Source organism: Channa argus, chromosome 4, assembly GCF_033026475.1.
Source record: "Channa argus isolate prfri chromosome 4, Channa argus male v1.0, whole genome shotgun sequence".
NCBI lineage: Eukaryota > Metazoa > Chordata > Actinopteri > Anabantiformes > Channidae > Channa > Channa argus.
The window spans coordinates 13,499,489-13,524,746 of record NC_090200.1 but is presented as its reverse complement, the minus strand read 5'-3'; the positions used below and the strand labels follow the sequence as shown (position 1 = coordinate 13,524,746).

Here is a 25,258-nt window from a genome sequence, read left to right as displayed (position 1 = left end):
TTTTATTAGTACTGTAATAAAACCGCCATTACTTCCTGTGCGGTAGAGTTTTGTAAACACGATATTGTAAAGCCCTGCGCGTTATCTTTCAGGCAAAGCAGTATCTCCCCCCAAAAAGTGCCATTGATAATTGAACAATCTCTGCAGACTATACTGGTTAAAATATGGATAAATGCATGACCATGGGTAAAATTTTAACAGTTGTAGCTAAAGCTGACACGGGGTTTGTACAGAAACCGCGGAGGCAAAAACTGCCTGACAGAATATATTTGGAGTAAACTGACATACTGGCTTCGTGTTGTCATGGATACGAGTAATGGGTTAGCGATAATTAGCTTGACTTAGATTGGAAACGTTGACAGTGGCTATAAAAATATTAGATATTACAATTATGCTGAGGTGACAGATGTGAAAAATTCACTATTTCACAAAAATGTATAACGCGCGTAGAAATGAAGAGGAAATGGGAGCGGTTTTAGTGAAGGTAATGTCTAGTTTATGTTAACGCTAGCTATGAATTGCAGTCCGTCTGTCTGGCTTTAGCTAAGTGCTGTTGTTAGCCAGTTCAACTTAACGTTTTCTAAAATACGACCACACTGTTATAATAATTGTAAAATAGCACTTGAATAAAACATACATTTACATCTCTTGTGCTTTTCAAACCTCTAAACAAAAACTCTAGATAAACCATCAATAGGCAACAGCAAGCGTAAAGCCCAAAGTTATGTTTTTCATCTTTAAGATTGTTTCATTCGGGGCCAGTTACACACTGTATGAACATCACAACTGTTTATTACAGGTTAAAGATGATTTGAAACAACTCAAACGCAGCCTTGAGAAAATCACTGTCAATGAGAGGGCCAAAATACTGGACATTCAAACTTTAGACATTGCCATTCACAAGACAGAGAGCAGCATCAGGGTGAGGATGCTTCATACAAAATAAGTACTGATAACTATATTATTAGGAAGACACCAGACAAAGTAGCTAAATTACAAACTTCTTTCTTTTACTGAAAATAGAAACATGCTGAGGATTATCTGACAACAGTGACTAGGAGGCTACTGGTTCTTCCAAGCATTGAGGACGTACACAAAACTGCCCAGATTCCTAAATGGTAAGTATGAGGAAGTTTACATTTGTTATCACTAAATACTTTTGTAGAGTTAAGTCACTTAACTATGTCACTGTTAGAATCATAAAGAAATGGATATTGTGAGCTTGCGAAAAAGATTTAACAAACAAAAGACTTTGCACAGGAAACCTCCTATCAAGAGCATCCGGGATGTGGGCCCACCAAGGAAACTTCCCTCAGTGGTTTCACCTGTGAAAAAGGTAGATTACTATTCACAATTAAAAATCAAAATTTCTTTTTTACTTGGTAAAATTAAGTACTATCCTAAATAGAATATATACTGTACATTAAGTACTATCCTAAATAGAATATATACTGTACAACCCCTGTTCAAAAAAGGTTTGGACGATGAGTAAAACGTAAATAAAAACAGAATGCAGTGATTTGCAAATCTCATCAACTGCCATTATGGAAGAGCCCAGAGTTGGTTCTCACGAACTCAAATGAACAGTTGAAGACCACTCAGTTCTTTCCATTGTGTGACACCATATGATGTGGAATATACCAACTGGTGGGAGTGTCTTCATCACCTGGTTCCAGCATCTTCACATAGCCTTCTTTGACCAGCTTCTGTATTTCAGGTTGCCGCTAACTCTGGGTCTTTAGACAATCTTTTCTTTTCTGTGTAACTCACAAATGGGAAAGGACGGCCTCCTTAGGTGCCTTAAGGAGGGGCATGTGTTGAACATAATAAGAGCGGTGTCGCATATCTCTGTATACCGTCTATCTCTACCTTTACTCATTTGCTTTCCAGAAGAGCTAAAGCCTCTTTGTCCTGGCATAAGGCACCCAGGAGGCCCCAGTCTAACTGACTCAACTGGAGTGATCAGATGAGGATGATCTGAACTGATCAATAATACAGGAATGACAAGTGCAATGACTGCAGGGACAAATCTCTTAGATGCCTGCACTTTTTTTGAAGGGTCTCCACTGGATTTGTGTGTTTAGCTAGACATAGGCCTGTAGCCGTAAATGCTAGGTTAACAGTCAACACATGGTGTGGTTCAGCAGCTGAGGAAACTGAAGGACGCAGAATTCCTGGCTGGTGTCTGCTGACGTTGGCGATGGACCTGCCTCCTTCTGGGATGTAGTTGCTGTGCTCAGCAAAACTGTTGAAGGCCTCATCGTGCCTTTAGAGGGCTTATTTAGCCCTTTAGCTTTAACTCCTTCTCACTCTTGTCCACTTACTTGGCTTGGTATTCGGTGGCAGGAGTGACGGTGCTTACTGTATTCCTACTACATCCTGAATGCCTCACCATACTTGTGTGACCTTGACACTTGTCATCATGATGCTGACTTGTAATGATGCTCTCCAGGATTGCTCTCCAGTTAGCGTAGGAGGTGTCAGATGTAGTACCTCCGGTTACAGTGATGTATGTAAATTATGTTCTATTGGTTGATAAGGGAGGTTTGACTTGAATGGAGTTAGTTGGTCTTGTAGATGTGAAGACTGCAGCTCAGTCATATTTAAGGTGGTTGGTGAAGGAGAGCTTCTCATCTGCAGCACAAGATTAAACCCTGTGCTTCATATGCCAGTGTGTGCCTGACTGTAGGTGAAGCCACCAGCTTTGACACAACTTTGGTATTTGACACCATTGGAGCACTGATTTTGAGAAATGTAGAAATTTTCTTTCTTATTTATTTGAGTGTTAGATTTTTAGATCTTTGAAGAATTGAAGAAAGGATTCAGCTTAATAAACTCTCTCATTTTAATGCATCCCGGCATTGAGAAAAACACCACAGTATGTCAAGTGTCTTCCTTAAATATCTCTCAAAACCCCTTCTTCTTATACTCAAAACCCAAGAAAGAACCCACACTTACAAGTCATTATTACGACAAACATCTGTATGTCCCTGTGTGAACCATTTATTTTAGTATGGTTTGCCCTGTAGCCTTACACACCTTTTGTGCAATATTTCTCACATAATCATGTACATTGCTTTCTTTTTTTCAGGGTCTACATTACAATCATGGATTGTATGACAGTTAATTTAACTATGGCTTTGTAAAGAAAAACTCCCAGCAGAATTTTAAATTCTTATTTGTCAAGGAAACCAGACAACATATGGTATTTCATTATTGGGGTTATGGAGTAGTTTTTTCTCATCACACTTGCTGCTGGAAAAGAACAATCCATGAGCAAATTCTTATTCTTCAAAGTCTCTATTAATTATAATCCGAATTATATCATGATATTGTGTCCTCCAGTTTTTTGCTATGTGCAGTGAGTTATTGATTCATGTGGTCACAGTATTTGTTGATATTATTTGTACATACACCACTTTCCCTTAGGAATGATTTAGTTAGAAAATTTTACAAGAGGTTCTGTTATAGCTAGGATGAATTGTATATCATTGTTTTTTTACTTAATGCGTACATAATCATGTACATCAGTTTCTTTTCCGGGTTCCCTTTATTCCCAGATTAGACACTTTATGCTGGAGTTAAGATTTATGCTACAGGTTTGCATTAATAGACACTACTTGTCTCAGAGAGACACTGACATAAAGCCACTTGGCTTAGTGATGACACCTAGCACTTGTGACAGCAAACAAATCAATCTTTGCAAAGGTTTACATTAGTTTTAGATATATTTTACACACTTTGTTTTCAATATGTTTTTGGGAATCTCTATCTGACATGAGAAATAGAGGCCAAGACTGTCATTCTGATGTAGGAGAGATGGAAGTGCTGGCTGCAGAAAGCAGAAAGCAGCAGATTGCAGCACATCAGCATTCTTCTAAAGAAACAGGCGCCTGATTGCTGTGCTATGGGCTACTGGTTTACAGCTGTCTCAGGACAGAAGTGGGTACCTGGTCCAGCATGCCAATAAGACAGCCGTAGCTTCCCCAACTGCTAACAACTGGCTCTTTGCCTGCTGCTTCTTCCTGCATCTCAGACCAGCTCTTCTCCACTCTGTATGCAATGCCAGGGAATGAGCTTTTGCATCTTAGCAATTTTACAAAAGGTGCCACCTTTTTCCAGCCCCATCTGAAACAGATGTGTGCCTTTGAGGGGAGGTTCTCCTAGCACCTGGCTACTACCCATGGTCTGTCAGAGAACTCAGTGGTCTGAGGAGAACGAAGGAGAGGACATTAGGTGACAAGTCTGGTGAATCAAACTTTGTGTTTTATGAGTAATGAGACATTTAAAACTTATGTATACAAAAAGTTGTGGTTACTCCAAATTCATCATCCTGTTTAAATTAGGATATAAAATTTACTTTTACTATTTTATTAGTGTACAATAAAAACACATTTTTGGCATTTATTTTGCCTTATAGAGTTTTTAGATTCAGTACGGGAAGTGGTTTATCGGACATTTTTATAATTTTGAATAATTTATAGCCCTTGCTGTATCACTTGTTAATTAATTATTCATGTATCAGTCCCCTCCTTCTTACTCCTTCTGCTTGTGTCAAGTTGTTTTGTGCTCTTCTAGGAAGTCATTTCTTTACACAACTAAACGGACATCTGTTGGATTGGTTGGATACTTTCAATTTACAAAAATCTCTGTAGAAAAAAAAAGAAAATGTATCTGCTAGTGCTTGGGCACTTTTAATGTTGCTAACAACTTTTTATAACAAGACCAACGAAATGCTGAGCCAGTATCTTTGGTTTTATTTATATTAGCTGTAGAGTACAACATCTGATCTTATAAACTTCTTTTGTTCAGACAAAACATCACAGAGTAATCGCTGGTCCTGTGGCAAGTTTTCAAGCTATTGAACCAAGGGGTCACCACAACCTGGCAAAACCTGAACAAGACTCTGGGATGGGTAAACACACTTGACATTCTCACTACCATTGTCTGAAAACTACACTGCATTCAAATGGGGCCTGATTTTTTGTGCCTATTTGTAGCACGCATCAAACCTATACTGTATATTAAATGATAAACTGCTCACTATACTTTACATTATTCTTGGAGTTAAATTTTAACATTCATTTACATCCTGTATTTATTATTAATGTCTCTGATGTTTTTTTTTTCAAGTCTGTTTTAATCTGTATTTTCTTCAGTGCCAGATTCACGTTTACTTAATTTGTTGATCCAGCACAAGGATGCTTCTTTTCACCCTAGAGATACACTTTGTTATAGTTCTTTCTCCTTACTGACTGTGTTCTATAAGGGACAGCTGACATGTAAGTTGACAGTGATGAGGGGTTGCCACTAATCAGTCACTAATACAGTTGAGTCCATTTGTGACTTTAGGTCTGATAGGCTTGAAGTCCAGATGTCATAAGAAGTTGAAATGGAAATCAGAACCTGGATCAACCTGTAACACCACAGGCAGGGAATTCACAACCCCATGGATTACTAAAACACCACCTCCCTCCACAACCTCCAAGAGCATGGACCATGGGGGTCTGATGCAAGACCACAATTATCTTCCTAAAAGCCCTCAGGTATGAACAGTATTTTAATTTTTTTAAATCCATTACCAATGTCTATGTTTTTTTATACTTGTTTCTCTGTGTTCTGTAGAACCTAACTGTGCAACCTCCTTTTAATGTCATCAAATACCCCTTTACCATCATAAATGGAAGAGTCAACCCAATGGCAGTAGATTTTTATTACTTCAAGCAGAGCTATAGCTTGTCATGGAGCAGGGTAGTATTTTCTCTGGAGGCCCTTGAAAAGCTGCTTAGGGACTTTGCTGTGCCTCTAGCCAAAGTAATTGGGGAACGGTTGGTGGAGCTTGGACATAACTTGAATATTGGCTGGAGAAAGGTTCCTCCAGTAATCAGCCTCCTCTCAGTGCTTGAAAACTGGGAGGAGGTATTGGATCTAGTCTTACAACCAGGTCAGCGCTACAAAGGAGAAGGAGGCACTGAGGCAGCTGCCATCCTCATCCAGTCCTGCTGGAGGCGCCATGTAGCCCGGACAGCCTATCTGTGCCACTGCCGGCGCAAGTGGGCGGCAAGAACCATTGCCATCTCATGGTGGATGCACATGCAGATGCGTCGTGTCAGGAAGGCCCTGCAGGCCCGGCGTTTTAGACAACTAGAGAATTACCGCAGCAGAGCCCAGGTGATTATATCCAGTGTTTCTTGTTCTCCCTCTGTCTTACTTAATAGTGCTCTTTTATATTTTTTCTCCTTCTTTTACAAATCCCAAATTTGGAAGAATATTTTGCCATCCGAATTTCTGAAATCAAAATTGGTTGGAGAACAATTTAAAATATGTGTTTTGACCAACATGCTTTGGAAGGCACTAATTCTCTTTTACCTTCTACATCCATAAACAAATGCGGATTAAAACACAACTAAGAATCGATGAGTGTAATGAACATACAAATTGAGAAATTTAACTAAAATAAAACTACATCCACACTGATAGGAAAACAGGACAAAAGGTACTGTTTGGTGGCCAGGGGTAAAAATGAACTTAATTCTTTCTGATATTGTTTAGTTACAAATATTAGTTACAAATATGCAGTGGAGATGTTAGGTTTTAGAGTAAACAAAGGCTAATTTAATACTATTTATTTTTTTGAACTATATAATATAATTTTTGATCAATATTATTAATACGAAGAATAAATACATGCAAGGTAGATTACTGTTACTGTCACTCTTAAGGTGTCACAACTTTTGTAATTAGCATCTCCAAATAGTTTCAACTTTTTTAATTTCATGACATCTTACAGCTCAAAAAAAAATTTATTTGTTTCTATTCATTCTTAAGAAGAACAGTATGACAGTACAGTATTCCCAGATCCATAGCTCTGTAGAATTTTATACCATTCACTGCAGTTGTCATGTCTGTGTTGTCATCTGAACTGAACATTTTTAAGAGCTCTGACACAATATTAATTATTGCCGACAAGTCCATTTATTTTTAACACCACTGGGTGTTTACATGCACTAAATGTATGTTCTCAATCTTCACACATTCATACCCTGTTAATTATGCCTCCTACTCTTCCCTTGGCAGTAGCAACCTGTACCTTGCAGACTGAATTAATTGTGAGAAGATGTTTCTAAAGTAAACACTTAATTTAATTAAGGTGGTATTTTATGCTTGGTTTGCTTCTGTTAGTCCTGAGAGATTGGCTTGATGTGTTTTAGCTATGCAATGATGTGATGATTTGTGTGTATGTGTATTTGTGTATGCTTAAGCAGTCCCCTCTCTGATCACTCCTTTCCTCCATCCCCAGCATCTGGCAACCAACTGGAAACATATCCAGTCCTCCAAGAGGACCATTATCCACATCCCTTCATTAGGTAGCTTTCTCTGCCTGCTGCACAGGCACACACATTCACACACTTACACACACACACTAGCAGCAGTCATCCCCTGTCTCACCACTCTGCTGCCCTAGTCTGTGGCCCTAGTGGAAGCACTCTGTTTCATTCAAATGGCTCTCTGCAGGAAAGCACTCACAGGATGATGACAGTCCCCATGCCAGGGAACTGAACAATTTAGTCTCAATCGCCATTTAATTTGCAGATTAAGCAAATGAAGAGCCATTATGTTGAATATTTGCAAGCGACACAAAGGTCTTATGTTATTGCTCTGCAAACGACACACACACACAAACACACACAAAAGGAAGGCATTCCTATATTCTTGTACTAGACATAGAGTGAAGTCTATGATCTAATCTTGTTTTAATTTCACAATAGCTCACATTTAGACTGTAATCAGGCATGTGCATTATAAATCATTGAGCGATTGTCTAAAATTATTAAGCCTAATTACTAGCAGATGGAATGCTTTATTTGCTCTTGGGGTGGCTACAGAGAGTGCTGTGTGAGCAAGGATAATTAGAAAGTTAAACCCCATTGTTGTTAATTAGCATGAATCCAATCATTTAATTACCTTGATTCAGTTGAGGATTCTCTCCCAGGCAGAAATCCAGACAGACATAGAGGAACAACCTGGAGATATCACTGGATGTAGCTAAGCAGTGGCTGGACATGGTGCAACAGGACTCCCAGAACACAACAGACACTGCACCTGCTAGTTATTAAGCTAAATTAATCACTGTATTGCACTACTGTGTGATTAGCCTTAACTACCCCACCCCCTAGTTCTTTGCTCACCTGAGGGTACTTGTACAGAAATACAGATTTTGAATAAAGCCAATTAGAAAATATATGAATCTGAAGTTACTGTGACCTTATTCTGATAGGATACTCTCAGAGCCAGCGACTGAACTTGAAGGGATTTGACATTCTACAGAACACCCAAATAAGCCGACTATGTGATATACGAGGTATATGCTTTCTTCAGCCACACCAACATATACTTACTTAGTATGCTTTACTGTAATACGTAATTTGTAAAATCTGCCTGTTTTTTTTTTTGTTTTAGATGGAAATGTAGAGGTGATCTATGTATGTCCTCGACATCTGCAGGAGGACATCTTGCACTATTACACCAGCCTCCTGAAGGGTGATGGAGCCACAGTTGAGTTTGATACTAAAACTACTGAGGCCCCATCAGGCATCAAACGCTTTATTATCCTCACCCCTGAGGCTTTGGATTATTTCCCAGTAAGGTCACAGTTTGTGTGCAAATATAAACATTCAAGAAAATTGTGACAGTGCATGTTTTCAACAGGATTTAAAAATGTATTGTAGTTAAATAAATTATGTTGTCCTGCAGAGATGCTATGACCATCTGTAGTTTGTGAATTCTCCTCTAGAGGGTACTAGATGAGATTGTTACCACATACTTCTGAGAACTAAACTCTGTTTAAGATTTTTCATTCACTGTTAATAGTTTTAAAAATAAACAAACTAGGGCTATATCAAGGTATGGGTAAATAAAATGGGTTTACTTTGCTTTAGTTCAGTAAATATTTAAATTCCGTATTTGTTGACTCAAACTTTCTCTATTACTGCTGCCATTTTGAATTGTTTTCGTTTTCTTAATAGAACAACATAGACTTGTTTTGTCTTTTCAAATCTATCCATCCATCTTTTTACATAATTTTGCAGTAGATTGAATGTGCAACATGACATGGTCTTCTTAATTTCTTTCTATTGATTTTCCTGCTGTTTTGTTGTTAAACTGTGCCAGACGTGTTGTTGAGATGAATCACTGCTACCCATGGCTGGCAGCGCATTCTGCCAGTGACAGAAGGGATAATTCCATGTGGATCAAATAAATACAGATGTGAAGTAATTAGTTGTATTCCCAAGGAGCTCATTGCTAGCACACATTAAAGATGTGAAGGATAGGGGAGGCCTCCCACAGGCAGCTTTTATCAATTCAACCTGCTGGAATCCAGGAGAGGTCAAAACCCTGCTGGCTATTACAATAATAGATCTGTTGTGTGTACACAGTGATAAATCAGGTCAAAAAACAGCCCTTGGAAGAGCTACTGAGAACTCTTAGCTCCATCAGTAATCTTTCTCTTCTCTTTGCTTGCAGACCCAAAACATGTGCCTGTCTACACTGCTAAAGTACAGTCCACATACCCTGAAGCGCATCAGGAACCTCATCCAGGGGAAGCGGGCCTACATTGTGGGCGGAGTGGCTCATGTGGATGACCTGGCAGTGGCTGATGAGCTGGGAGTACCAGTCTTGGGTCCAGAACCCGCTGTTGTAGAGCTCTACAGCACAAAGTCAGGAGGGAGGATGATCTTTATTGGGGCAGAGGTTGATGTACCCCCTGGTCGAGGTGACACCTACTCACTAACCCAGGTTGGAGAATAGGAACACAAATGTTTGATAACAAGAACACATTTTCAATTTATAGCTACAATATGTAACTTTTGGTAATCAAGCTGCTGGTCCCTTAAAATCAATCCAGCCAAGTTTCCAAATACTGATTCTGTGTCAAAGGCAGTGGTGTGTCATAGATAAACAGAATCATGTGAACCAAAGGGTTTGGCCTTCTCTGACTGGTGAGAAGGGCAAGCCTCACTAAAATACATTTTGAAAGGAATATCTCTGCAACACAACCAGTGCTGTTGAGTGAGTCTGTGTCAACAGCATCTTTAAAGATAAGTAATGGAACTTATCACAAGTTAAAAAAAAAAGTTTATTTGAAAAAGTTACATACTGTAGTTTTAACTTTCACTTGCATTAATTTATATATTTATGTTTTTTATTTCACATTTTTATCTTGGTTTAGCTTCATGAAACACTGGCTGAGCTTATTGTTCAAAACATGGATGTGCAGCGCTGGGTCTTTAAAATGGATTCTGAGAATAGGGGCCAGGGTACAGCGTACTGTGATATATGTCATCTTAGCTGCTATAGCTGGGCCCTGCAGGAATATCATCATTGTGGTCCTGAGCTATGGAACACAAAATGGATTCAGGTAATGTGACTTAAAATAATACCACACCTCCCAATTATTAACTATATGATAACTTTTTAAAACACATTTTATACACTTAATTTCTGCAGTGTTTAATGGAATTTGCTTGATTTTTAGGTTTGTATTTTCATTTTTGTATTTATTTCACTTATTACTTCTCCTGAAAATGATGTGTTTTACTATTATGTGTTGTTTTTATGGCTCCCCTCAAAGCACTGGTTTTAGAAAAGTGTAACACAAATAAAGTTTATTGCTGTTATTATTACACTCATACCAATGAGAAATTGCCCATTTCAATTTAACATGGTAACAACTAGATACTTAACAGATAACATTATAGTAATAGCTAGATATTAAAATGACAGTTGTGTTCCTTGTTGAGATGAGACTGCTCAACAAAGAAATAAAATCACTATTTTATTACTAAATGAACAAAAGCATATATCACAGTGGGGTCAGAGCTTAGAATGTCTTAATGTAATAGTCTCACTGTTGATCATCATGGTACAGAATTTTGAGCATTGTCCCTAAAGATATAGAACATCAAATTGACATATAAAATATCTATTTATACCCACAGCCATTATCTTTTCTATAGGTACACATATCAACTGGTGTCACTGTGCTAGGGAGAATAAAATGCCGTCAGTTTATAGTAAATCCCGGTCTCACCTGTTATTACAGCTGCAGTAAATGCATTTTGGTCATCAAAGCAAATTATATATGAATATACTGCATCTTTCTCTGTTTATTTATATTTTCATAAAAAAAAACAATTGTGTGGATTAATGTCAGAAAGATTTATACCTAATATTATTTGCATTACAAATGTTTGTTTTAAGTACAGTGAACTACAAGTCATACCATAAAGTTAAAACTTTATTTTTTTTATCCTCAACAAATAAATCAGACTTGATCTTAGACCTATGCAAAACAAATAAAATAAACATAATTCATAAAGTATTCATTTAGTACAGATCCAATCTGTAGATAGCTTCTGAGCCCCTGGCTCTTATTTTTCATATGCTTACAAAGTAGCCTTTGATTTTCTGTCATGTGTTAATTACCGTATTTTGCCATTTAACTCAGAGCTTTGTGTAAACTAATTACAGGCTAATGATTGTGGGCTTGGAGCACAACGATTTTACTTTTTATTCCATTCGAAAGAACAGCAGTCATCTCAAGCTTCTTATAGCTCACTCTGTTTTGTTCCTATTAGCTTGTTCATTGATTCATAGTGTATGTGCAGTGTAGGGCTGTAATTGTTGTGGCATTGGTGCTGTTAATTATGGCAGAGAGTGGCTGAGCCACAGCCAAGGTCCATAATGGTGGCTGAGGCAGCACAGGAAAGTAAATGGGGTTTGTTTCACCAGCTGGGGTCCCATGGAGAGAGAAGAGTGCCAAGGCCCCCATTGTAGGCCGACAGCCTCGGGGCTTGTGGGCCATATGGACACAACATTTTAACTGGCATTTATTCTACACCTTGCTCTTTTAATCAAAGCAAAGCCCCCATCCTGTGCTCGTCATTGCTTGATTTTTGTTATGATACTGTCTTGTCCTAAAATGTTTTAATTTAATTTAATGTATCTGTTGTTCTACTAGTATAAAGTGAAGATAGCAATTTTGCCTTATAGGATTGAAGATTACAAAACAAGGTTGATGATTAGATTTAAACATGAATATTTCATGTCAGAGTATCTCCTCTCTGCTGTTTTCTCATTGCAGAAAATATAGGAAGATGTTAATCATGGCAGTATATTTTCAACTATGACGCTCTTTAATGTAGCACTTTGCTAAAAAGTAGTTCTAATTGCAATTCCAATGACAGGCAGTGAATTGGATAGATACTATTGTTTAATATTTGCAGGCTTTTAAGCATTTGTTTAATAGATGTTCAAAGCTTTGTTTATAAAAATACCAGCAATTAAATTAATTATTAAAGCAAATACAAATGATGAAATTAAACACTTTAAATATTAATTTATAATTTAACTGTTTGGCTAAAAATGAAGTCAATATACTTAAAATGTTTTTCACAGTTCACTCTCTAATGTCCTGTACCCTTTATAATTATTGAAAATAAATAAAGAGAATTAGAAAGAATTTTTAGTTTTAACCCACACAAACTGTGTGCAGTTTTTTTAATTATTGCTTGTTCTGAAGGGCTCAGCATGGAGATGCCTGACTCACAAGAACACCATGTGGGCATTCAGAATAATACCAACAATCAGATCCCCTCTGGCTATGCAAAAGAAAGACCAAAAGGAGAACAAATGAGAAGGAGGAGGGATCACGTCCACGCTATAGGAGTTTTCATAGAAGTCTAGGAGACAGTGTGCTTCTCTTAATATTATGAGACACACAGCCTCCAGCACAATGTTTCAGCCTGCAGAAAGCCCCCACACCTCTTTTAGAATTTACACAGAGAGAGGTTAAAGACATCTAGATCTGCACCCATGCTATGCCTGAAGGGGCACATACACACACTTAAGCAGTCACACAGCTTGCATATGGATCATTAAGCACAAGAGGGTAAAAATTACACCTAATAGCCTCAACAGATGGAGTACTTCTTTTTTTTCACGCTGTGTACAAACAGATCTTGAGCAACACCTTATTTAGGTTAAGTTTGTCAACGAAATGGGTCATTTGATAATCACCACCACTGAACAGGTAAAGGGACATTTTATACAGATGTTTTCTATCTATTCTTTTGGGAAGCCTGTGTTTGTATGGAGGAATTTAAATATTTGATGTTCTGCTTTAAAATAATTAACCAAAATTTACCTTGATAGGACTTTTAACATTTTCTGTGGTACACCCGTGTTTGTGTGTGGTTATTATAATATTACATCAAAATAGTCATGTTCTGTAATAATTGAGGTTGAAGCTTTTATGGTAGGTGTTTATGGCTGGTATTACAGAAAATAATTCTTCATTAAAAAATGTATGACTATTCAAATTATATCCTTCTACTCTAAGGACTTATTTTAGTTTCTCAGTTGTTTCACTATGTAATGAACAGATAAAATGGCAATCAAATAGGCAGGGCTACATTTATGTTATTTATGACCAGATTGTTTGGCTTTATGTGGACACCAAGTAAAGCTTGAATCCTATCACAAGGCACTCTACGCAGTTTAAATCCAAATAATTTGTTGCAAAATACCTCTCTTTATTTTCTTTCTGCCCTGCTGTTTCTGTGAACTGCATAGGCAAAGTCCTGGGGTGAGCTTGCTCTTCCGTTGAAAATGACAACCGTTCCTTTACACTTTTTGCCGCACCATTGTGTGCTTTATGGTTTGTATTAGGGGAATCACTGTGTAGCATTTGACCTCGCCTCTTACCGTACTTGAATATGATCATGGCTGTTACATGACTGGAATGTTAACAACAATATCTCTACTCTAGTGTAGTCCTGTTTTCAGTGAAGCTACACTATAGATAGGATGATGAAAGAACAAACATTATTTCCATTCAGAATTTAGTCATGTCCAAGGCAGTTTTTAGACATTTTATTGTGTGTGACATAACTACATTTATGTAAAATAGTCACACAACAACATTATAACATTCAGATATCTGGATTTATAGTCTTAATACAATTAACAGAAGCATTCATGTTTATAATGCAGTAAAAAAGGACAACTAAAGGGTTGTCAGTGGAAAGATTTTACATGAGTGCAGTTGAGTAGCCAAACTGTTTAAGAGACACCTAAAACAAAAGTTAGATATTAACAGCATTATTAAGTGGCGAAGCCATTATAGCATTTCCTAGTTACAGAAACAAGAGTGATATTGATCCCAGTCAAGCCCAAATTGATCCCCAGATTGATGGGTTAGCTTAGGTATTCATCAGCTGCCCAGTGGAGATAGTTGTTATTAAGGGCAGGTGCTATGTCTGTGCCTGTGAGTTAAAGTCATTAGACTCCTGAGGCCTTCTGATAATAGGCTGTCACTCACAGAGAGAACCTCCTGCAGTATCCATCAGACACTCACGCAGAAATTGAAGCAGCCACCAAAGGTCTCAAGGATAACAAACAGTCACTGAAGTCAAGGGCATTTCCAGTAATGTGGTTGACACCTAGAAAGCTTTGATAATGGTACAAAATAAAGTGGCCAGGACTTGTTATTGACTTGGTTTGAATTAACAAACATCCATAATGTCAACAAATCTGACACCAACTTATTTTCAGCAGATCCCTAATGTATGCACCTTAACTTTCTATCTGTAGGAGTCTGTGCTGCTCAAATATTTAGATGAGATCCCAGAGTGGCTGGCCCGTTACGCCCGGCCTTATAAAACCTCCCGCTATCCCAACTGGGCCTGCTTCCTGAAGACCTTCCTCAGGCAAGGTCAGATACCTATTGTCAGGCACTGAATGCTATTCACCAGGAAATACAGCAGTTTGAGTATGCTTACAGTCATTTCTCTCTGTCCTTTCTAGCTCTCAGATGTTGCCTATGTGAACTGAAAAATATGTTTTTTATGTTACTTGATTGTTGAACAGATGCAATTTGTTAAACAGACTAGGAGAATTTCAGGTGCTGTACTCTGGCTAATGTTTTGTGTGTCTAGGCGGTGTGGTGGAGGCCTACCCCCCTTCAGACAGTATCACCTGTCTGAGAGTAGATCTGCTGCTGGAGCCTGGGGGTGAGGTAACCATGCTGTCCTGTGGAGACCAGCTTCATGCCTCCTGTCAGTTCGAAGCTGTAGGCTCCACTGTTCCTCAGACCTCTGTACACCCAGACACCTTGAACTCCATCTGCACACGTGTGGGTCAGGCTTGTCTGCAACGCCATATCATAGGTTATGTCTCAGTGGACCTGGTTACCTTTCTGAACCACGATACCATGGAGCAGAAGGTGAGACACAGCAATGCTACAATGATAAATATGGTCTTGTCTGTTGTGACACGTGGCATCAAAGCTCTGTTTGACCACATTGATGAAAAATCCATTTTTAGGCTGGATCAGAGATCCATATGAGCAGATAGGTGTCTCCCATAATGCTCCCCAGGGATCTGGAAAACAAGCAAGGGAAACAGTGGGCAAAGGGACCAACTATGAGACAAGGCCATCTAATAAACTGTCAGGTTTTATTGTGTCGATACACTGATTCTTCAATTTAAGTCTTGCCCTTTAACCTTACACTGCCGAGAAATTTAGAGGCAGCTATTTTTCAGACAATAGGTCGTTCTAAAGTGATTTGGCAGCCTCACAGTGATGCCCTGTCAGTGTTTAACCCCTGCCTGGTTACCTGCAGTGGTCTGCTGAAATTTGTCTTGTTATGTAGCAAGACACCATCAAAGCCTCATCTTATTTGTCAAGACCTTCTTGATTTATTATTTTGGAAATAGACTGCTTTATGATGGTTTAACCTCTGCTCCCAACATGTGGCTACATTGACCGTCTATTGATCCAGAGCTATAAAATAAAATGCATTGTTTATATTATGGTCTATAAAATTTGAACCTGTATTTGGAGCTACTTAAAAAGTTTTAAAAAAAGGGCTTGATCAAGGACAAGGAAAGTTTTCAGATGTTGTTTGTCATTTAAAATGCATGTGATATCAATACATAATTTGCCATGTGCCTCTTTAGGGATTTGTTCAGGATATAGTAATAAATCTATATTTGTTATTCTTTCCACTCTTAAAAGTTTATTTAGGCTTGCATTCATAATTGGTTCCAAGATTGAAAAAAGAAAGTAGAGTGGACACAAGCTAAGGGTACCTTTGCCACTAGAGGGTAGTATCTTATGGATGTGATGTTAATGCACAGTGAGAGCAAAGCTATGTTCAGACAATACAACTTGTGTCTCAAACTTCAGATATTTTGTAAAAAAACATAATGTTATTTTAGTACATTATCATTTTTTTTACCTTTTGAGATTTAAAATCTCACAAAATATATTTTTGTCATATGAAAAGTCACTATGTAGTTCACCGCATTATATTGATATGAGGTAAAAAGAACATTCAGTATTTTATACATTTCAGGGGTTCATATAATCAAACTAAATTGTCATTCCACTGACAAAGCTGTGACACTCAAATCATAAAATGTGCTATTACATATATGGAATAGGGACAGAAGCTGCCCTTTGTAATGATATATTGACAGCCTTAAAATTAATTTTCAGTTTCAATGTTGACCTGAAATTGAATGTGATTCACTGACAGCATAATTAAGAGTAGACTATAAACTGCATGTGCTTGAATAGAGGCAGGAACATTAAAGACAGATTCTTACCCATCTCCCCACACACAGCTCAGACAGAAGAGAGTCACATGGGCAAACCTGTCTGGATTTAAACATCAATTTAGATTCAGACCTGTTGCTAAAAGCTGCCTACTTTGTTTGACGGGAAGAAGTGGGTCACATATGTTTGCCCTTGCAGTCTTGCCTCATATTGTGGAACGGTTGGGCCCCAGCTGCTGCATCAGGGTTTTTAATGAAAATGCAAGGCAATAGAAAACAGGTACAATCCAAGCTTACATTTCCCACGGCTTTGTTAAAAGCGACAATGGGATATGGGAGTATGATTTTTAGTGAGTTGAGTGAATGGTTCAACCGAGTGTGTCCATCACTCAGGCCGAGGTATCAACCTGATACATACAGGCTTACATCTGTCCAGTGGTATCTACTGTATGTTCTTCAATAAAGGTGATTGGGTGCTGAACTGTTGTTCAACATGAATTATACAGCTTGCAATTAATTTGGTTGTGTCGAAGTGCACAGCTTATGACATAATGTACATGTATAGACTTTTTTATGTAATTCGTTTTTCATATAGCTTATTGAAAACGTTGATAATACAATATCTTCACTTGAAAATTACAATTCAGAAGCATAATCTTTGACTTATTTAAAAACTGCTTTAGATTATACTAACACTCTAGTTCAATACATGTCCTATAAATCATCCCTACAGTATTTTAATGTATTATTTGTTGTATTAATTGTATTTAATTTGTTGGATGTGTTTTTTGTATGATAGCACCTTAAATACTGTATTGAACTGGCTTCTCTAAGGTAAGATAATAATAGATCATTTTGACAACAAAACATTTTTTATAAAAATTGATTAATTGTTTTTAGTGTTGAAATTTTTTGCTGATTCCAGCTTTTCAAATGAGAAGATTTGCTTTTTTTTACATCTTAAATAATTGGAAACTGATAAACTTAATATTATTGGTTTTTGGACTGTGGGCTGGACAAAATCAGATATTTGAATATTTTATTAAACAATGATGTAATCCAAATATGATTTTTCTATATATTTTTTCAATGTTAGCTAAATCACTGATGAAGATAATTTGTGGTGTTTCTTTAAAACTATATGTAACTTCAATACATAATACAAATTTAGAAATTACAATATAGGGTCAGATATCGGTGTGTTAGTAGAGAATAAGTGCTCCTGTTATAGAGACTACAATGTTCAGACAGGCAGAGATTTGCATTTAGTGGCAGTAGCATTTACTTTGACAAATAGGAACAGTAAAAGGAGGCAGTCGACTGCCACTTAGTTATTAACAACTCCTTCACTGGTGATTTATTTGCCACTTTTGAATAGAGGGCATAGCTATTAGGTTGTTATTGGAAAAATTAGCCCTGTTTAAGTAGAAGGCTACTGCCATACCTGACCCCTTAATATACTTATAATGATGCTATTTACCATACATATCTGAACTTCGCTTATCATCAGACCCCAGCCAAACAAAGTAGCCCAAGGCAGACTGAACTTAACGCACGGGGAAGGATCTACTCTGTGCACGTGTCACTCTAAATTACCTCAATCTGTTGAGCACAGTCCATAACCATGTTTTCCTCTCCCCTGCTTTCAATATGGATAACATATAAGGGTTAAAATTGTACTGACCTATCTCTTTGTAAGTATTAGTAGGGTAAAGAGTTGACATTCTATTTTTGTGATTATATTGGAATTATCAAGGCAAAAGTATCACTTTTTTCAGCTGTAACACAGAGTACATGATGTTTTGTTTACAGGTGTGGGCTATTGATCTGAACCTTGCATACAGTGACCAGCTGGCCATGACCCAGATGCTTCTAATGATAACTGGAGGAACACTAAATTTCCGCACAGGCTGTTTAGAAGTGCCAATACCGATCGCAGAGAAATGCTGTGAACAACAGATTACTCCCAAAGTAAAACAGTTATTTTTATTTCTTTTTTTGACTGTTTGATAATGTTACATTTCAGAAATTGCTTTAAAGTATTTTCTTCACAAATTATGTTTGTGTTTATTATGTTTTGGTAAGAAATATAATTATATCACTGCAGTAATCACAAAGAAAGAAATGTTTTTTTTGGTCCTCATTTTGGTTAAATACAACTAAATACTGTAATTATGCACTGAGCTCAATTGGTGTTTAGGTGCTGAATTCATTATCATTTTGATAGATGAGCCTAAATAATCAACACATTAATAATTCATACCATTTTCATTATGCATGTGTATGCATGCTTGAACACCTCATCAACCTGATGCCAGGCCTTAAACAAAAGAGTTCTTTTATTAGCAGTATGCCAGAGTTTACGCTTGTTAATCTGCAATTGTATTATTTTATCAAACATTCATTTAGTTGGTGGCCTGTTGCTTCAGTACAGCAGTTGAGCCACTGCAGTGGTTAATGGCTTTAGCAGTGGCCATCATTAGGGGTCTGCATATTACAAACACAATTAAATCCCTGTTGGACACTTTTATTGTTGTACGAGGGTCATGGGCTTGACAACTGCAAATACACCCATCACAGCGAGTTAAAGGCTATCTCCTCAGCTCACAAAGGCTTAGGCCTGTGCTTTTTTGTCTCCCAAAGGTGCCAGAGAACCAGACACTTTTTATCTTCTCGAGCCCTACCATTTTTAAGTAATCAACTTCTTTAGTGTTACTTAAAACACTTACATACTCTTAACCCAAATAATGTGTTGAATTACATGTTGCTAATGCTTCAAATTGAATGCAAACTTTTGTCATCCAAAAATCTAAGTTTTTTTTATTTGGCATACAATTAGGCTCATCTTGTGTTTGGCATGTCTTCTAAACCTTAATTGTTCCTCCCGCAGTTAACTAAGAAAGGCCCAGGCCCAGTTAACCACATGTGCCCCACACTCATCATGTTCACTAATCACACACCTCCCCAAGCTCAACAGGGACCCTAAGGACATATGTAGGCGGTTCAAGCATCTCAGCACTACCCAATTTATACATAATACGACCTGAAATTTCAGCAGCAAATATAGTAGAACATGTTATTTTCTATTAAGTATGATTTTTGTTACAATTTTGATTAACAGAAAGATGAATGCCAACAATCATGTTTGTTTGTTTACAGCCTCCTGTGCTTAATTGCTATGCAGTTATTGGGATCCACTTGTTTCACTCTAACCTTTCCATGTTGTACCATTGCGTGTTTTTCAAGATGTGCAAGGCTCATGGAATAGGATTTGACAAAAAGGTAAAAATGATTGTTTACATTTATTCTTACATTTAGTTCTTCTTTGCAAAATAGAATTATGTACAGTTAATTTATTTCATACTGTTTTGTGTGTTTGTGACTTAAATTGCAGTGCAAGCAAGGCACAGTTTTTGCCCTTTATGACAGCAGTGACCGATGCAGTATTGGAATGATGTATGTATATTTCTTATTGTGTCAAATTAATGTACATACAGTACCAGTGGAATTTGGGGTTTATCTCCAGTAGAAACAATCTACGTATGGAAAACCCTAATTATGAGGATGGGTTTTGTTATTTGTTGTTGTTGTTGTTGTTTTAGAGGATTAATATACCAGCCCTGGCTTTGTAAATCTTGCTGCAAACTCCAGAAGCTGTTAAGTAGATGATTATTTAACATATTTATCACACAAATCGCTTAGGGTACACAGTGCTGCAACTAAAGATGGGAGACTTACATTTCTGAAAGTTTCATTTAACCACAACCATCAAATGAACAATGGGATTATTTCTTAACTGGCAACACGGGGCTCATTAGTAAACTCGTTTGTTTGGGGTGTCGTTAATAGAACAGTCTCAGAGGATCTCCAGAGAGCTCTAGTGACCTTTGCTCGAAATCTGTCAGACATTCATCAGGAGATATCATCCTCTAAAATGCAAGGAGAAACTAATTTCAAGGTACTATGTTAATGACTTAATGATCTCTCTTCAGCTATTTCATGACACTTGCTTATTGTCAGCTTGCATATTGTTAGCTGGAGAAATTGCAAATAATTAATTTATAAAAATACAATAAGATATTATTATATTTCCAAATGGAAGATTGTGCTTACTTGACAAAATAAATAGCAGTAGTAATGTGTACTTCTTTTTTTGTTGTTGTTGTTGTTGTTTTTGAAGGGGCTGATCAAGAACATAGAAGATGTACTGATGATGATTACTCAGAACAAGCTGCTAGCAGTAGAAGACAAACCTGCTTAGACAGCTGCTGCACCAATAAACTTCTTCTTTTTTAAGTTATCATGTTTTTGCTAGTTTTAGCATCACATTAGCCTGTGAACCTTGGAAATGTATATTCTCACTTTTTTCACAAGATTTCTTTTTATACTTTACTTTAAAAGTGGAAAATTTGTGATCACACATGTATATACCACACAGATTAACTAACCAACATAGTCATAGTAAATAGGATATACTGAGATTTTCATAATACACTGTTAGCGTAAATTTGTGGCCATTATTTTCTTTGGACATTTGGAAAATAAGGTGTCAATAATGTGATTTTTCAAAGGAATTAATGTAAAGTATAACCTTATTTGATGTCTTCCTTTACTTCTGTTAAAGCCAGTCTGCGCACCACTGTTCGTGTTGCACACACAGCAGAACTCTGAACTTAACGAATATTTGGAACATTTCAGAAAATACTGCACTGTTTTTACTTCCATTTGTTTGTATTTAAAGAAGATTGTAATGTAAAATACAAATGTAAAAACAGTGGATGATAATTTGTATTTTCACCTTTTTATCGTTTATAGGATGGACTAGTTTATGCCACCGCAAGACAGAGAACTATAAATCGTTAACTTGATAAATTGCTTGTCGTTAATTCTTTTGAGGTGGAACGACTGCGCAGCCCGCGTTTCCAAACGGATGGCTTTAACGGCAGAACCAGGTCGGTGCACTACGAGCTACAGCACATAAACTCGGTGCGCATTCCTAATTATCTGATGTGTAAGGTGGCTAGGATAAACTGTGTGTGTGTGTAACCGGACGTGTGGGACAATGTGAGGAAACGGTCTCTGTCTTGTTAGCTAACATTAGCTGTTTTGCAGCTCTGTTTGTAGCATCGTTTGCATTTTCTTTTAACTGCTCGCATGGAACGATGTGTCTACATTAGTAGACTGTTGTGTATAAAATTTAAAATGATACATTTGGTCAGAGAGTCCTCTACAATAAAAATAAGCGTGTCGAAGGGTTATCGCCACTTTATACACAAGCCATGAAGGAGGTTTTGAGGCAGCTACACAACCTCTTTCTAAAAATCGCACTGTTTCCAAGCACGTTTGGTCGCTCCGGCCTGCGGCCAGCTGCTTCAGAGGTGTTAACCTGTCACCTGATGCAGCGCAAACTCCCGCCGTGGACTTCATACTGTGTTCGCTACAGCTCTGTCCACAATGACCAGTTTGGGCTGTCCAACTTTAACTGGACAGTGCAGGGATCCAACTATCAAATACTGAGAACTGGCTGTTTCCCGTTTATAAAATATCACTGTACCAAGGCACCTGCACACAACCTGGACTTTGAAGACAAGTTTTTCACCATCTTAAAAGTGCTTAATCTGGGTCAGTAAATACTTTAAATACTCAATTCCCATATGATAGGTGATTCCCAGATGATACAGTCATATTTCAAAACACTGCAGAAAGTGCATAACCACCATGACCTTTTATTGCAGGTATCCCTTGTTTGGCTTATGGCATTGGCTGCTGGATGGTGGTGGGAGCTGCAGAAACCGTTCAGACAAGTGTTGGACCTGTCACTGTCTATTTTGCCTACAAAGAAGAAGAAGGTGCACAGTTTTAAACACAAAAAAACAGTATTTTGATTTGCAAAGGGCAGAGGACCGTGGCATTTACCTATCTGCCGTAATTACAACATTACCCCACATGATGTTCTCAGTTGTGTATTACACAGAGTACTAATAGAAGAATATGGTTTTGTTATCTACAAAGCCTTGTCATTTACAATTTACTGTACAAATGAGGTCTAACACTTAATTTACGTAAAAATATATGCAGTGACAGTGCAGGAGATGATTTGACCACAATGTTTTTTTAGGTCACTAGAACTTGTTTCTAGGGCCAGCCATCTTCTCAAGATGTGTTGATAAAAACGCTAGACAAGAGTTCGTTTAATACCCAAGTATTAATCAAATTTCAAGAATATTCAAGAAGCAAACTGAGGACTGCATAAGCCATACAGAATAACAAACACAATTATTGAAACATACGACTGTGACATCCCAAAGGCAGCTGATACAAACACAACAATTTAAGGTGTGGTATGTAAACTTAGTCCAGATTTCAATAGAAATCTGAGTTGCTGAAATTCTAAATATAATTGTGGCATAATTTACTTAAAACTGTGTCTTTTGTTTAATTTTGTGTGACCGATACCGAAACTTAAATAAGCCCAGCTCATTTATTTAACGGTGAATTAGTGATCACTCTCCATGCAACAGATAGTCAATAGTGTTAGAAAAAAAACAGTGACAAGACAAGTCTGATAAAATAGGTTTTAATTACCAAAGTGTGGCCTTTGTACAGAGACCTCTGCATCCATCCCACCAGGCCTTCTCTGGCCTTTGATTTCTGGTAATGTGCTTTGCTGACAGGCCACACTTACCTCTGCTGCAGAGCTGTGCTCCCTCAGAAACGTAGGTTGACAAACTGCCATATTGATTTCTTCACCTCTCACAATCTCCAACTAATAGCATTTATCAGCAACCTCAATTTTCTGGCCTAGGCCTCTTTATTTTTAGCAACAGCTGAACAGAAGAAATAATTTCATGTTGTACATGTAAATCAATGCACCTTTTGAACTTTGCACTTGAATTATATGGTATCAGCCAACATGCTGAGTGTCATGATGTGCCGCCATTTCGTATGTCTGGTTGTTTAAATTAAAATAAAAGAATACCAGGATCAGTCAAGTTTGTTGTATGTGGTCTTTAAAGGAGTCTGTATTCTTTCTTAGACCTAGCCAACCAAAACCTCTTTCTCCCTGAAAGAAAGGAAAAACCACCAAAACAATAATTATTGAATAAGATTTTTAAAGTCCTGAATCCAATGTGCAAAGCCCCTAAACTTTTAAAAAAAATCAGCAGTCTGTTCCATACAGTTTGTATTTATCGTAAGCTTAAGTAGCTTACGATAAATACAAACTTTAGTTGCATGCACACAATTGCAAACAATTTTGAAAGCTAATGCGGAATTTATGAGCAGAATGTTCTAAAACGGCCTCATGACATTGCAATTCTCTTAATGATACTAATTGCTTTGAGCAAGGAACATTTAGACACACTTATGGAAATCTGATCTATAGTATCAGGCTGCACTTAAATCCCCTTCCTTTTGTTTCTGACCCTTCATCAGGACTGAAAGTGTGCATGGGGAATGCTCAGGCAACCATGTCTTAATTACTCATTGACCCTTTGACCCATGAGCTGCATTGATAGCACCGTACAGCCAGATACAATTCCATGGGGTTGCAAGTGACTGCAGCTTTGTCTGTGGCTATTACAGGATGATGTGAGTCAGTGAAATCTAAACTGTGGAGCAGGTGAGTACATTGTATTTGTTTTCAGGGCTTCACCTTTGAGTCACTCTATAATGCAGGGGAGGGCACCCCTTCATCTCAGACAGAGGTTTAACATTACATGTCGAACCTCCAGTCACCACCAGTGCAGGTTTAGGGTATCTGAACTGCTGTAAATTAACAAAATATATCTGCGTTTGGTGTGAGATTGATGCCTTTAATAGTTGTGGTATTCTGGTCCTGTATTGAAGTGTCTAAATTACCCAAAACACAGTTAATGTGGTAATGAACAAAGAATTAATGCTTGTTTGGCAAGTTTAATTGCATGCTGGAGCTGGTAATAAGTTTTGTCAAGGTGAAATCTTTAAATACTTGTACTGTTTAGAATTTAGGTAAGTAAAGCAAAACAAGTGCTGAAATTGAGTGTAGTGTTGCTGTAAATTGTTAATGTTCAACAGTGAAATTGCTAATCAACACACTGAGACTTGTAATTATCTTCTAATTAGCACATAAGTTCTCAGTTTCTTTAATGTAAAAACAAATGGTACAAGCCATGTTCATCTCTTTGAAATAGTTGATGCATCTGATTCTTAAATCAATTGTTTAACAGGGAAAATCACACCAGCTTTATTTTCTCTGTCATATAGATATATGTTGCTTGGCAGAAACAATTATTGTGTGAACAAACCCCTGCAGCTAACGATGGTGAGGTTATCATTAATAAACCTCTGGATCGGCCACATTGTGGTTGCTCCACGAGCAGCGGGGGTACCAGAGCCATCACTCAGATCACTTTAAGGATCGCGCTGGAATTACATCTTAATGCAGAGGTGTCAGCCTACATTGTCACAACATTCACTGTGAAATGGCATCTTTTGAATTATAATGTGACAACTGAAACATAGAGCTCATTACTTTTCAACTAGGAACTTTTTCAGTTGCAGCCATTTTCACACTTTGATCAGTTTGGACAGAGTCACATTTATGCTAAATGAGCAGACTGAGACACATTGTTTACTGAAATTTCTTTGGAAAAAG

General features: G+C 37.5%; 2 protein-coding genes across 7 annotated transcripts; both read left to right on the top strand.

The window, feature by feature from the left end:
* The first annotated feature begins 80 nt into the window (after window positions 1-80).
* Window positions 81-20,919, top strand: iqch (IQ motif containing H). 6 transcript variants are annotated; one of them, XM_067500450.1, is made up of 19 exons: window positions 283-484; window positions 800-922; window positions 1,024-1,118; window positions 1,261-1,336; window positions 4,813-4,915; window positions 5,353-5,546; window positions 5,626-6,171; window positions 7,301-7,367; window positions 8,279-8,362; window positions 8,461-8,642; window positions 9,526-9,798; window positions 10,232-10,420; window positions 14,656-14,776; window positions 15,000-15,286; window positions 18,436-18,594; window positions 19,870-19,905; window positions 20,018-20,079; window positions 20,473-20,581; window positions 20,804-20,919. In XM_067500450.1, exons 1-19 carry the CDS (start codon window positions 434-436, stop codon window positions 20,882-20,884), a joined length of 2,838 nt encoding a protein of 945 aa, XP_067356551.1. In that variant the 5' UTR covers window positions 283-433; the 3' UTR covers window positions 20,885-20,919. The 6 variants fall into 6 exon arrangements, with proteins under 6 accessions (XP_067356555.1, XP_067356551.1, XP_067356554.1 ...); XM_067500449.1 differs by having other exon boundaries at window positions 291-484; window positions 19,783-19,905; XM_067500451.1 differs by lacking the exon at window positions 800-922 and having other exon boundaries at window positions 292-484; window positions 19,783-19,905.
* Window positions 20,891-23,615, top strand: c4h15orf61 (chromosome 4 C15orf61 homolog). Its single transcript, XM_067500458.1, has 2 exons — window positions 20,891-22,245; window positions 22,359-23,615. The coding sequence occupies exons 1-2, from the start codon at window positions 21,903-21,905 to the stop codon at window positions 22,484-22,486; spliced, it is 471 nt and encodes a 156-aa protein (XP_067356559.1). The 5' UTR covers window positions 20,891-21,902; the 3' UTR covers window positions 22,487-23,615.
* The last annotated feature ends 1,643 nt before the right edge of the window (window positions 23,616-25,258 follow it).